Source organism: Bufo gargarizans, chromosome 5 (genome assembly GCF_014858855.1).
Source record: "Bufo gargarizans isolate SCDJY-AF-19 chromosome 5, ASM1485885v1, whole genome shotgun sequence".
NCBI lineage: Eukaryota > Metazoa > Chordata > Amphibia > Anura > Bufonidae > Bufo > Bufo gargarizans.
This window is the reverse complement of record NC_058084.1, coordinates 90,612,832-90,628,168: the sequence shown is the minus strand read 5'-3', so window position 1 is coordinate 90,628,168 and position 15,337 is coordinate 90,612,832. Positions and strand designations below refer to the sequence as shown.

Sequence of the window (15,337 nt, the reverse complement as noted above, 5' to 3'; positions counted from 1 at the left end):
GGCTCACAGCACCCCCAGCTGATCTCCGCAGGTTTGGCTCACAGCACCCTCAGCTGATCTCCGCAGGTCTGGCTCACAGCACCCCCAGCTGATCCCCGCAGGTCTGGCTCACAGCACCCCCAGCTGATCTCCGCAGGTCTGGCTCACAGCACCCCCAGCTGATCCCCGCAGGTCTGGCTCACAGCACCCCCAGCTGATCTCCGCAGGTCTGGCTCACAGCACCCCCAGCTGATCCCCGCAGGTCTGGCTCACAGCACCCCCAGCTGATCTCCGCAGGTCTGGCTCACAGCACCCCCAGCTGATCCCCGCAGGTCTGGCTTACAGCACACCCAGATGAACCCCACAGATATGGATCACGGCACCCCCAGATGATCCCCACAAATACAGCTCATAGCACAAAAAGCTGAACACCATGTCTGGCTCACAGCATCCCCTGCTGATCCTCACTGCTGTGGCTGAATCCCAGCATAGTTTTTGTCTGGCCAAAGCCCGGTAGATTTGCCAGGTGGCAGCCAGATATCCACCAGACCCCATTAGAGTCAACAGGGGCGGCGAGCATTGCGGTAACATACGGCAATGTCCGATGCAGAGAGCTCTGGCAGGCTGTTCTCTGCCGTGTGTAACACCAGCCTTAGTCGTGTGCTTCAGCCCTAAGAAATCTTAGTATAATCTTATACATGTGTGAGTGGGTGAATAATAATAATACAAATACACACTACATGTGTGTATGTGTATATATATATATACACACATATACACACACACATACACACACCGTATATACAGTACATGCATTCCAATATACATACACACCCAGCACCCCTGTTATATTACACACAAGTATTTCTTTACAAACTGAGAAATGCAAATAAGGGGCAGCATGAAGGTAGTTTTATTCTTGATGTTTATTTCCCCAAATTTGTGTTCCATGACTAAGTTCGGAGGATCTGGAACCTGAGCCCTACAGCAGGGAAAAAAATGATAATATCCTCAGTAAACAAGGAAAGGGCTCAATTTGCGTAATTTCCAAAATATCTTTAAACCAAATTAAAATAAAATTAGCCCGTTTTCGATGCCATGTAGTCATGCACATGTGTAACCCTACACCGTATACGTACAGCAGGCAGAAATGTACACTAACTGTAAAGCTGCTGCTCCCGCTGCTATTACTGTTTGACCACTTCAAAGGACCTCTCAGTTTGCCAAAGGGACGATGCATTTTGCGGAGTCGGGGAAGGTTAGAACACTTCCCGATTAATCTAGTAATAAAAGAAACGTGTGCGCTTCGTCAGAAAGATTACACAGTTTCTAAAATATTTTGGAGGGCTGCAAATGATGTCCATCGTTACCTATTTCCCACTGATGGAGGGAAAGGGGGTTTTTGAAAAAAAATAAAGTTCTACCTGCTGAACATCTGGTAGTAGCTATTAAAAATGGTGAAATACAATAAAAATTGAGTTTTGGAACAAGATCCAAGATGTAATGTAGTGTGGATGCTGAATGAATTCTAGGGTTGATGGAGAAGCTCAGGGAAGCTACATTAATACCACGGCATTTGGGCAGAGCAGCATCTCAGTGTTAATGCTGCAAAGTGTTGGGGAGTGGTTAGGTTCAGCATCTTAAAAGGAATTTTTATTTTTATCATCAGAAATACCTACTGTTTAAATCAAGTTTTAAACATTAATTTAGATTTTTTTTTCCACGTCACTTTATATTTATATTTTATATTATATTTCTATGTTTGAAAAAAATCTTAAAATCCTCCAATTTCACGCTGGTTCCTAAGCATAAGGCCTCCTGTAGGTGTCCCGTTGCCGTATTGCGGATCCGCAATACACGGGCACCGTTCCGTGTGCACTGCGAATCACTGATGCGGACCCAATCACTTAAATGGGTCTGCAAATCCAGAGATGCGGAATGGTGCGGAACGGAAGCACTGAACGGAAACCTACGCAGTGCTTCCGTGGGGTTTCTCTCATTTACTTCCCCTCTGCAAAAAGACAGAACGTGTCCTATCTTTTTGCGGAACGGCCGGATCGCAGAGCCATTAAAGTGAATGGGTTTGCGATCCGCTGCAGCTGCACCATGGTCTGTGTTCGTGCATTGCAGCCCGCATTTTGCGGGCCGCAGCACGGCCACGGGGCGCACACGTTCGTGTGCAGGAGGCCTAATAAAAAGCTGACAATCCCTGCTCAGTAGAAACCTCTTTTCAGCAGTCATCTCATTACCATCACAGGCCGGATTACAATGACAGAGAACACCTCTATGTACATAACAGAATCCACCATCCACAAAAAGTCACGTCACAGCTTATCTATTTCCCATCCCTGCACAATGATGGCTGCACAGTTCCATGCCTAGAAAACTCTCCTATATTCATCAAAGTACATCTCCTGCATATTTTTCCCTACACTCCAAGCTACTTCTATAAAGCACATCCATATATGCTCAGCCAAAATGGTTGCCCCCTTAATCATGTTCAGACAATTGAGTAAAAAATAAATAAAAATGAAAGATTAGATAAAAGAAATATGTTTCAATATGTGGTTTGAATAATATTGAAAGTACACTCTCTTTAAGTCTATGGCTTTTTGTACTGTCTGGGTGCTGGGGGTCCGGTATCATATTGGTCTCGTGTGATGTATAAAGACCTAATTGCTCCCGTCTTTCGGCTATCAGCGATGCATGTGCACTACTTCTGACTGATAAGTAGTTTTGGGTAATATTTTTAGGCATAAGGGCTCATGCACACAACCATATGTATTTTGCGGTCCGCGAAAAACGGATCCGCAAAAAATACGGATGACTTATTTTTTATTTTTTACTTTTTTTCCCGCATACGGTCTGCAAAAAACAAACAAAAAAAAAAAAAACAGAATGGACACGGAAACAAAATTCGTTTGTGTGCATGAGCCCCAAGTCTGTAAATTTTTGCCTCCTCACAATTATTATCCTTGAAGTCATGTCTTAAAAGTAGGCTAGTATGCATCTTATAGAAAACAGAATGCATAATAAAATATGACTATTATATATTCACTAAACTGACCAACCAGACTATGGATAGTGTCATATGGATAGGGCCATACTAGTATAACATCCTTATCATTGTACCCTGGAACCCCTAGTTAATCACAGTGTGGCCTCATGCACACGGCCATTGTTTTGGTCCGCATCCGAGCCGCAGTTTTGGCGGCTCGGATGCTGCGGACCTATTCACTTTACTGGGGCCGCAAAAGATGCGGACAGCACTCCACGTGCTGTCTGCATCCTTTGCTCCATTCCGTGGCCCCGCAAAAAAAAAAAAAATATAACAACATGTCCTATTCTTGTCCGCACTTTGCGGACAAGAATAAGCAGTTATATTAAAAGCTGTCCGTGCCGTTCCGCAAATTGCGGAACGCACACAGACGCCTTTATGAAGGAGTTAAATATCCCACACCTCTGCCTGCCTCCAAGTGTCCAGAGATCCTCACTTTCCACTGGGAATTTCTACATAGGAATAAAGAAGTTTTGCAATGATCTTAGATGTTGCCCTTCGCCACGGAGTGCACTGCATTCCATGCGCTCAATGTCACTGACCTAGAGTAAGTCACAAGGGGCCAAGCTCCAGGATCTGTTAATCATTTGGGCAATCAGTGAATACCAGCACTTAGAGAACTGATATTTATTTCATTTGGAAAGCTTCCATGTTAAATCAGATATCTGAGTAACTAGCTCATAAAAGTTATTCAATACCAAAATAAGAGGTGTTATCTCCAGAAAGATGAGGGTTGTGATATGCAATAATTTACAGCGTCATGAAAGAGCAGAAACAGCAGCATTTCAGTGCTTCAACGTGCAAAGGGGTTTACAAAGGTTTCTGAGCTGCTAGTGAACTTTTCAGCCAGATCTGGGTAAATCTTATGTGACGGCTCGAAACGCGCTACTGTTTTTTTTGGTGACATTTTTTTAAGCCAGGGTCAAGCCACTGAAGATGTTTCCTACATTTTAACTTTGAAACTATATCGGGTCTCAAGCAGTTCTTGAGAAATTGCTCAACATTTTTTCTTTTTTTTCTTGTTTTAGAGAAAATATTTAAAAAGGTCAGCATTTTTGACCATGCTAAACTGCTGACAGCCCTAGATAAGGGAGGGCAGTATAAACATTTATGATGCAGAAATATGCCTATATTAGGCGTATTTCAGGCGTAGATTGCGGTGCAACATTTTGTTGCACCGCAATCTGCAACTTATCGCCAGGTCTAAAAAGTGTAGAACGAGGTCTAAATGCAAGACAGCTCAGAAGCTGCCTTACATTAAGAAACTGGCAGAGGATCCACCGAAGTTATGAAGAGGCCGGCGCCTCATTACAACTTCGGCAGAAACGCCACCAGTTTAGGGGTTTATAAGACCGGCATCTAAAACGCTGCTCTTAATAAATGTGCCCCATACTTTTTGTGGAGCTTTTCCTATTAGAAGTAGTGTGAATATGAACTTTTATTCACTCTGAAGAGCTTTCTGCATTGAACTTATTCGCAACCCCTTTCCTTTGCTCGGAGCGACAGCTGTGTTCTGGTTGGATACTACAGCTGTGACCCAGAACAGAGAGAAGCAGATTAATGCAGAAAACACTTAATACTGACGCTCCAAATCCAGGAGCAGAACCTAGCAGAATAAAAGTTCCCATTCACAATACTCCTGCTAAAAACTACTCTAACAAGGGTCTGTTTGTACAACTTTCTTTATCCCCAGACTAGTGTTCTCAGCAGATTAGCATGGTTCAGGGGAGTCTGTCACCAAAATTGGATGTTACACACTGCTTGCATGGCGCTCTAGCACAACTACCCATTCCAATGGTACCTTAGTTCTTTTGTTGTGACTTTCACCAGCGCGGGATGACGGAACGGACTTAAAGGGCGGAACAAGCAAGAGGCTGGGGAGGAGTAATGTGAAAAAAAAGGCACCTACACCACGAATCCCACCGCTGGACACTTAAGAGCCCTCATTTGCATACGGATTAAACATCATTTCTCGCTCGTATCATTGGAGGACACAGGGCCATGGGTATAGCTGCTGCTGCCACTAGGAGGCGACACTAGACTGAAAAGTGTTAGCTCCTCCTCTGCCGGCTATACCCCCTCTAGCCAGGAGAGAGCATATCAGTTTGTGCCCAAGCAGTAGGAGTAGGAGAGAAAAAAAAAAAACATACATGAAATAAACCAGAACATAACTAATGCCGGAAGGGTCGAACCACACTGAGAACTCAAACGGCAAACAAACCGCTAGCACCTGCAGTGGAATAATGGAAAATAAAGGGTGGGGGCTGTGTCCCCCAATGAACTAAGCAAGAAAGATTATACAGAAGAGTCCACAAAAATCTCTTTCTCGCTCGTATCCTCGTAACATTCCAAAGCAGTCTACAGGGAGGGAAGAACACATCCCCATTGAAACATTGAAAACTGCCTTGCGTAAGGAAGCTCAAGACACTGCAACCTGCAAGACCTTGCGGACCAGCGCAGCGTCAGCTGATGCAAAAGTATGCACCTGGTAAAACTTGGTGAACGTGTGCAAGAACGACCAAGTCACTGCTATGCACAGCTGTGAAGCTGAAGCCTGGTAGAAGCGAGCCCAAGACGAGCCCACCGCCCTGGTCGAGTGGGCTGTGATATCAAGGGGCGGTGCCTTGCCCCGGGAGCAGTATGCCTCAGCAATTGCCAAACAAATCCACCTGGCAATTGTCACCTTGGAGGCCGCCAAACCTTTGCGAGGACCTTCCAGAACAACGAACAGAGAGTCCGTACGGCGGAAAGTCCTCGAGACAGATAAGTAAATCCTGAGAGCCCTAACCACATCCAGCTGATGGAGAGCCGGTTCCCTGGGATGCGAAGGAGAGGGGCATAAAGAAGTAAGAACAATGTCTTCGTTGACATGAAAGGCAGATACTACCTTCAGCTGAAAAGAAGGTATGGGTCGGAGCACCGCCTTATCTTGGTGCAGAAATAGGAAGGGTTCCTTACAGGAAAGCGCTGCCAACTCCGAAACGCGCCTGATGGAAGCCACCAGGAATGCAACCTTCCAGGAGAGAATACAGAGGGGAACTGTGTTTCAAGAGGAACTTTCACCAGAATAAAACTTCTAAACTAACTATACAGACATGTAGAGCGGCGCCCAGGGACCCCCCTGCACTTACTGTTATACCTGGGCGCCACTCCGTTCTCCCGGTATAGCCTCTGGTATCTTCATAGTTAGGCTCCACCCAGGGGAACCTGCCGTCGGCTCATTCTCCCATGCTGTAGCGCTGGCCAATCGCAGCGCTCAGCTCATAGCCTGAGAGAGAAAAAAGCCTCTCAGGCTATGAGCTGAGCGCTGTGATTGGCCAGCGCTGCAGCATGGGAGAAGGAGGCGCCGGCAGGTTCCCCTGGGTGGAGCCTAACTATGAAGATACCGGAGGCAATAACGGGACAACGGAGAGGCGCCCAGGTATAACAGTAAGTGCAGGGGGGTCCCTGGGCGCCGCTCTACATGCCTGTATAGTTAGTTTAGAAGTTTTATTCTGGTGAAAGGTCCTCTTTAAAGGCTCAAATGGAGTCGATTGGAGGGAACCCAGAACCAGGTTCAAGTTCCAAGAAGGTAAGGGGGGGACGATAAGGAGGGACAGTGTTTGCCACCCCTTGTAGGAAAGTCTTGACCGGAGCATGTAGTGCCAGAGGACGCTGGAATTTTTTTTTTACAACGCTGACACCTGCCCCTTCAAGGAACTAAGGGCAAGACCTAAATCCAGACCCGATTGCAGAAATTAAAGGATGGTGGAAAGGGAGAAGCGTAGCGGGGGGGGGGGGGGGGGTGTTACGTTCTGCACAGAAACGCTGACGACGATGCTGGTTTCCTGGCTTTAATCATGGTGTGGATGACGCTGTCCTTGAAACCTCGCTGCTTCAGAATGGCAGTTTCAACAGCCACGCCATCAAACGTAGCAACTCTAAACGCTGGTGGAAGACAGGACCCTGAGAAAGAAGATCGGGTCTGAGCTGAAGGGGCCACGACGTGTTTCCTAGAAGACGGACGATGTCTGTATACCACGCGCGACGGGGCCAATACGGAGCGATGATGATAGTCTGGATGCCCTCCATCCTGATTCTGCGTAAGACTCGAGGCAGGAGAGGAAGAGGCGGTAATACGTACACCAGGGAGAACTCATCCCATGGGGCCACCAGCACGTCTACGGCGCATGTCCTAGGATTTTTTTGTTCGTGAGAAAAAGGCGGGGAGTTTGTGGTCGAGCCGGGGCGCCATGAGGTCCAACTCTGGTTGACGCCACCGGAGACAGCGGCGCGCAGCCAACCGTGAAGCACTTCCGGTGTGGCATCCCCAAGAAATGCCATCCCTGTGGCCTTAGTCAGGAACTAAGGTGACCTGAAGTGGAGAAGTAAGTGTCCCGAATGCAGGGGCCGGGGGGGTGCAAGAGAATACTCAACCAATACTGATTACTCACCCCATCTTCATCCTCTTCATCCCCCCTTAAAGGACCAGCAGGGTCACCTTTTCAGCAGCTGGCGCCCGAAGAGGCAGGAGACTGGAACGGCAGGGGAGTCTTGCCGGATCCAGGTGACCCTTTGGCTGGCCGGAAGCAGGGGAGCTAGGCTGCCCTGGTCCACCTCTGCTTCTTGGGGGAAGTCGAGCAGTGAGGGAACCTGACACCAGCCTTGCTCCCAGGGTAGACAGAGAGGCTAGGTGACTCTGTTTCCCCTACCTAGAAAGGGAAAAGACAAAACAAAAAAGAAAAAATAACAAAAGGAAGCCATACTGCAAGCAGGGAGGTCTGCCTCCTATGACACTAAGCTAAAAACGGATATGCTCTCTCCTGGCTGGAGTATAGCCGGTAGAGGAGGAGCTAACACTTTTCAGCCTAGTGTCACCTCCTAGTGGCAGCAGCAGCTATACCCACGGTCCTGTGTCCCCCAATGATACGAGCGAGAAATTATGTTACATCCATATGCAAATGAGGGCTCGGAAAGTGCCCGGGAGTGGGATTCTTGGTGTAGGTGCCCAGACCACTTTGCCTTTTTTTCACATTACACCTCCCCCAGCCTCTTGCTTGTTCCGCCCTGTAAGTCGGTTGCGTCATTCCGCGCATGCGCAGTTCACCATCGGCCCGAGCATGAGCACTGTGATGCCCATTGTGGCTAGTGGCATCGATACATCTAGTGAACGATACATCGATACATAAGATAACTTAAAGGGGTTAGCCAAGACCTAAAATGCCCCCCATATGCCCAGGCCCCTCATATAGATTGTACTTGCCTCGCTCCTCGGCACCCGCGTCGCTTCTGATGCTGACAGAGCCGCCGATGGTTGATGCTAGGGAGGCTCGTTCTCGTTGCGGCCTGCTATTTGCTAACCAATCTAACACCCATCGCTGGATGTTTTCATCCGTGTGAGGGGCGATGCAGCGGAGGCCGTGTGGGGATGAGAAGTACAATCTGTTTGAAGGGCCCGGGAATATGGAGAGGCATTATAGGTCTTGAATAACCAAATTAATATTAAACTCAAGACTCTTCATGTGACACACAAACACTATTTTCCACTTCTAGTAGCACTGCTTCCAGTCTATTGAAAAAGAAAAAAAGTTTCCGAATGTTGGATTGTACCGTTAAGCAGTGACATAAAGACAGCATAACACCCACTTAAAGCAGTAGTCCACCATGACAACCCCTCTAATATAAAACCCCTGACAGTTGGCTGCTCTAGGGGCAATGTAGTATTACATGGCAGCTATAAAATAAAATTTAGAGATGAGCGAATCAATTGTAAATTAATCGAATTTTAGAAATATCCGATGCAGACATAGAAAGAAAGTAAGAAAGAAAGAGGGAAGTTTGAAAAAAAAACAACTTAAGGTGCCATAGAATATGGATAGCATTTTGCTTTTGCAAAATCCATCGCGTGACCAGAGCCTAATAAATTGTCTCATTAAAATGGTCTTCGATAGGGCCTCTTGTCGAGTCAGTTAGCAGATGAGACAGAGGCCACTACTGATGACATGTAAGCGCGGTCTCTCTCCTGGGAAAATATTCACGGATATTGAGATTCAGTTAGCAATAAGGAACTAAAAGCAGAATTTTTTCTTTGCCCCGTTTAAAAAAATAATATAATAATTGTCCCAGTAAAGTGCATGACTACACAATTCAGTAAACTGGAATGCATACTCTCAGCAAGCCATAACCATATAGTATATAGTAGTGATTTACTTTATTACTCCATAAAACGCACAAAAACACTTTTAAAGTCCACATCACTGGGAAATCAACATTGGAATTACAATCCAATGTAGAGAACAGGTTGTAAAATAGTACAAACAAGCAGCAATGTGTTGGTGGCAAGCAACGCGTTTCATAACAACACTAATAATGGGTGTTGTAAAGGTATTCTATCGTGGAGCTAGTCAGAGACCAGAAAGAGAAACTCCACTCTGCCGAATCGTAGGCTGTGGTCACATCACATTTAAGGCCCCATTCACACTACCGAATTTTTGGTCCGCATCTGATCCACATTCTTTGTAGATTGGATGCCTACCCATTCATTTTAATTGGGCCGCTAAAATTGCACACAACGCGCCGTGTGATGTCCACATCCGTATGTCCTAAAAATGGACAAGGGATCATTGAGACACATTTGAAGGGCTCAAGACCATGACCCTATTTTGCATCAGCATCCAATTGGAATTATTTGCAGATCACACAAGAACTTGCTAATTTTTATAGCTCTGGGGGGGGGAAAAACACATCAGTATGTCTGTTCTGCAAATTACATGTCCTCTTGTCCATATTGCGGACGAGAATAGTCATTTTTAGTAATGGGAGTAAGAAAAACGCTGAGTGCACGTGGAAGGATCCGTACATTGTGGATCCGTGGTTTCTGGACCGCTATACGGACGTGGTCATGTGCACGAGACCTAAAGCAGAGAAATTAGGAATAAACACTAAAAAAGTAAGCGCTCTGGCGGATCTCAAAACCATATGCAAAAATTTACCTTACAGAGGCTTCTGCAGGGGAAATGACTGGCTGTTCCTTGCTTCCCCTGCAAAGCCAATCGTACAGTTGCAAGAAAAAATATGTGAACCCTTTAAAATTATATGGATTTCTGTACAAATTGGTCATAAAAAGTGAACTGATTTTCATCTAAGTCACAACAATAGACAATCACAGTCTGCTTAAACTAATAACACACAAAGAATTAAATGTTACCATGTTTTTATTGAACACATCGTGTAAACATTCACAGTGCAGGTGGAAAAAGTATGTGAACCCTTGGATTTAATAACTGGTTGAACCTCCTTTGGCAGCAATAACTTCAACCAAACGCTTCCTGTAGTTGCAGATCAGACGTGCACAACGGTCAGGAGTAATTCTTGACCATTCCTCTTTACAGAACTGTTTCAGTTCAGCAATATTCTTGGGATGTCTGGTGTGAATCGCTTTCTTGAGGTCATGCCACAGCATCTCAATCGGGTTGAGGTCAGGACTCTGACTGGGCCACTCCAGAAGGCGTATTTTCTTCTGTTTAAGCCATTCTGTTGTTCATGTACTTCTATGCTTTGGGTCGTTGTCCTGTTGCAACACCCATCTTCTGTTGAGCTTCAGCTGGTGGACAGATGGCCTTAAGTTCTCCTGCAAAATGTCTTGATAAACTTGGGAATTCATTTTTCCTTCGATGATAGCAATCCGTCCAGGCCCTGACGCAGCAAAGCAGCCCCAAACCATGATGCCCCCACCACCATTCTTCACAGTTGGGATGAGGTTTTGATGTTGGTGTGCTGTGCCTCTTTCTCCACACATAGTGTGTGTTTCTTCCAAACAACTCAACTTTGGTTTCATCTGTCCACAGAATATTTTGCCAGTACTGCTGTGGAACATCCAGGTGCTCTTGTGCAATCTGTAAGCGTGCAGCAATGTTTTTTTTGGACAGCAGTGGCTTCCTCTGTGGTATCCTCCCATGAAATCCATTCTTGTTTAGTGTTTTACGTATCATAGATTCGCTAACAGGGATGTTAGCCTATGCCAGAGACTTTTGTAAGTCTTTAGCTGACACTCTAGGATTCTTCTTCACCTCATTGAGCAGTCTGCGCTGTGCTCTTGCAGTCATCTTTACAGGACGGCCACTCCTAGGGAGAGTAGCAGCAGTGCTGTACTTTCTCAATTTATTGACAATTTGTCTTACTGTGGCCTGATGAACAGCAAGGCTTTTGGAGATACTTTTATAACCCTTTCCAGCTTTATGCAAGTCAGCAATTCTTAATCGTAGGTCTTCTGAGAGCTCTTTTGTGCGAGGCATCATTCACATCAGGTAATGCTTCTTGTGAAAAGCAAACCCAGAACTGGTGTGTGTTTTTTATTGGGCAGGGCAGCTGTAACCAACACCTCCAATCTCATCTCATTGATTGGACTTCAGTTGGCTGACACCTCACTCCAATTAGCTCTTGGAGATGTCAATAGTCTAGGGGTTCACATACTTTTTCCACCTGCAAAGGGAAATTTTTGCATATTGTTTTGAGATCCGGCAGAGCGCTTACGTTTTCTCCCCAGTCATTGTCAATGGGGACAAAAAAAGAACAAATCAGATCAGTATGCGTACCGTTCCTGCTTATTCAGTTTTTCGACAGGACACAAAACCACTGCAAGCTGCGGTTTTGTGTCCGGTCTGCGAAACTGATCTAACCGTATCCGGCACTAAAAAGAATGTAAGTTAATGGTGCCGGATGCGGTTAGTTCAATTTCGCAGACCGGACACAAAAGCTGCGGTTTTGTGTCTGGTCGAAAAACTGAATAAGCAGGAACGGTACACATACTGATCTGATTTGTTATTTTTTTGTCCCCGTTGACCATGACTGGGGTGAAAACGTAAGTATTTTTTTCAGATCTGAAAAAACGGATCCGACACCCACTGACTTGCTTTTTTTCAGTGCAGGATCCGGTTTGTTCAGTTTCGATTTAATACAACCGCATCCCAACAGATACATCACATCAAACTGAAGTGTTTTGCTCCAGTTTTCAGATCCTCTGCCGGATCTCAAAACCGGAATACAAAACGCAGATGTGAAAGTAGCCTCAGGGTCCAGTCACACGTCTGCAAACTGGGTCCGCATCCATTCCGTAATTTTGCGGAACAGGTGCAGATCCATTCATTTTCAACGGGGCCGGAATGTGGTGTCCGCATCCACATTTGCGGATTCGCACTTCAGTTCTGCAAAAAATAATAGAACATGTCCTATTCTTGTCCGTAATTGCGGATAAGAAAAGGCATTTTCTACAAAGAGTGCTGGCGATGTGCGGTTCGCAAAATGCGGAACGCACATTGCCGGTGTCCGTGTTTTGCGGATCCGCAAAACACATACGGACGTGTGAATGGACCCTTGGATGGCTGATCTTCAGCAGAATGGCTGACCATGTAATATATTATACATCACATATAAAATGCCTCGCGTCGCCCACAGTGAGTAGTGCTGTTTATAGCAGCTCTCTACTCTGCCTCATAGAGGGGTGAATTTCTTTTTAACCCTTTAAGGACACCAGCAATTTTTTCCTTGAGGAAACCTAGGGTGCGATGCAAAAATAAATAAAGCAATTCCACCATTGTTTTTTGATGCCACTTAACACATACAAATAAATGTGTTATGAATGTTATATATGTGAGACGGAGAAGAAGACTCCTGTATCAGGCGTGTGTAACACAACTGTAGTAACACGGACAGGTGTCGGTACCTGCAGAAGCTGTGTAGCAGTCGCTCTTTGCTCCGGGTTTTTTACCAGACATTTCTTCACAAAATCAGTAAATTCATCTGACCACAGCTCAGGTTTTCTGAAGGTAGGTGGAGGATTTGTGGGAATCATGAAGATAGCCTAAAATAAGATAACATGTGGTTAAATCCCATGCTAATAAAAACATCACAGCAACAAGATTTAAATAGATATGCCAGGAATAATAAATTCCACCTATGGTTTAACTAGGGTCCGCGAGTTCCCCATTTCCGCTCCATTTAAAGTCTATGGGACTGAAGGAGATAGTCAAGTAGAGTGATCAGCTATGTCCATCGGTCCCCATAGACTTTAAGGGTATGGCTACATGGCGACACTGGTTGCGGCCAAGATTGCAGAGTAGCAGTGATCCAATAGAGATATATATAGGATTGTAGCACGAGTGCTTGCGCCCATTCATTTGGGACTCCTCCTTCACTGCGATCCTGGCTGCAGCGACCCGTGTAGCCGTACCCTTGATGGAGTGGCAGTGTGCATGCTTGAACACTGCGCCGCTCAAACAAGGGGCATGGGACAGCAGTTCTGGCAACTGGTTGGTCCCATCAGTCAACCGCCCACCAATTTAGCATTTAACACCTATTCAGTGGATTTGTGATCATTTGTTATTACAGGAGTACACCCTTAAAGGGAAGCATCTGATATGCCACTGAGGCGTACCATTATTAGAAGGGCTGTGGACTTTGTGGGCCAAACCTTCAACTCTAAATCCTACATAAAATCTATTTATTGGAATACAATTTCTGGAAAAAAAAAAAAAAAAAAAAAACATTCTAAATTGTAAATCTGCAACACACTATGCATTCAATACATGGAAACTTTGCTACTGGACATGTGCAGCGTGGATTACTCGCTGCACATGTGCTGGCAACCCAGATGGAGGGTTCTGTTCATCAGCGACCTCGATTAATTTACACTGGTGACAGACATTGGAACTCGCGCAGTCTGTTCCGGTGTACATGACTGGAGACTGCTCATGGACCGAACCCTCCATCAACTCTCGTTTATCGGCTGATCGGTTATACGAGAAGAATTTTGGGAACGAGCACTCGGATTCGCCGATACTTGGCCCAAAACCGTGCGTTGTAAAAGGTCCTTAAATCAACGGAGAAGAGGTGATATTAAACATCTTAGTTATCACAGTTTTTTGGTAATTAGAGGACCTCTCTTTATAGGACACAACATATAATTTATATGATTAAATGGTCACTGTACTTTCACAGAACTTTACATAAATCAACAGTGCACGTGACTACAAGAAACTTTGTAATATATCAGAGTAAAATGTTCTGTTTTCAGGTTCTCAGCTGCTTCCCCCATTCCTAAACTAATTTTCTCCCTGAATTCTGTGATCAATGAAACGGCGTAACAAAAAAAAAAAAAAGCATCTCAGTATAATAATCACATAAAGGACACGTATCAAAAACAAATACATGTAGACATCAAAGCCCTTCCTTACATGGCAGAAAATGCAGGAAAAAGCAGTGAACATGTGGTTAATGTGCAATAACAGCAGAAAGATGTTTTTTTATGGCCTGGCAGCTGACTACTAGAGATTCTCACACACTGCCTGCACTGCTGTCCTTGAAGGAAACAATCTCCCAATGACCTTTAGTACCTCCACCATATCTTAATCTCTTGATGATCTGAAATAAAATTAATGGTTATTCAGTAGCAATCAAAACCCAAAACTTTAACCTGCTGTCACAGCTGTTATCTGCCGTCCCCAACATCTCACTCTTCACAAGCAGAATTATGAGAGGCCGTAAATTTCAGGTTGTCTACTCTGTACACCTCCGGTACGGGAGGGTCCGCCACCTTCCCCTCCAAATCAATATACAGCAGCACTGAAGCTTATCAAAATCAATAGCTGTATTAACGATTAGAGATGGAAGGACACTTTACTGACGACAAGCGCTGGAAAAGCAAGTCATGTCACGCTAACCATTCTTGTGTCTGCTCAAACACTTCACTGGGGCTTTATGAGTTCATATACTAATGCATGAAAGCCCCCAGGGGTATAACCAACTATAGAGGGTGCGCAGGTGGTGCTTTCTGGGGCAGATTTACTAATCCTTGTCTAAATGTAAAGTTAGACAGTCTACAAATGTGCCAGATTAATGAATGACCGCCTGGATTACAAATCTGGTGCACACCTTTAGACTGTCTAGTGCAGGGATGGCCAACCTGAGACTCTCCAGATGTTTTGCAAAACTATAACTCCCAGCATGCCCACTGCTATCAGCCTACAGCAGGGCATGGTGGGAGTTGTAGTTTTACAACAGCTGGAGAGCCGCAGGTTGGCCATCCCTGGTCTAGTCTAACTATACACCACCCATCAGTTGCCAGAATCATGTGTAAACATTTTGACCATGCCCCCTTCCTGCTAAGCAAAGCCCCTTTTCTGGAAAATTGAAAAAAATAAATAAATAAAAAAGCAAAAGGGTCTAAAATACTTATTAGCCACTATGTTATACAATATATATATATATGGCGCCACCTGCTGTTTGTGGTTTTGCTCATCTCTCTGTCCACGTCGCTGAGGTGGA

At 45.2% G+C, this 15,337-nt stretch overlaps 1 protein-coding gene across 1 annotated transcript in view; it reads right to left on the bottom strand.

Moving 5' to 3' along the window:
- Nucleotides 1-15,337, bottom strand: part of STK3 (serine/threonine kinase 3) — a 247,563-nt gene that overhangs the window by 125,217 nt on the left and 107,009 nt on the right. The window contains exon 7 of the mRNA XM_044294570.1: nucleotides 12,738-12,875. Within this exon, the coding sequence (XP_044150505.1) occupies nucleotides 12,738-12,875 (138 nt within the window). The remainder of the gene's footprint in view (nucleotides 1-12,737; nucleotides 12,876-15,337) is intronic.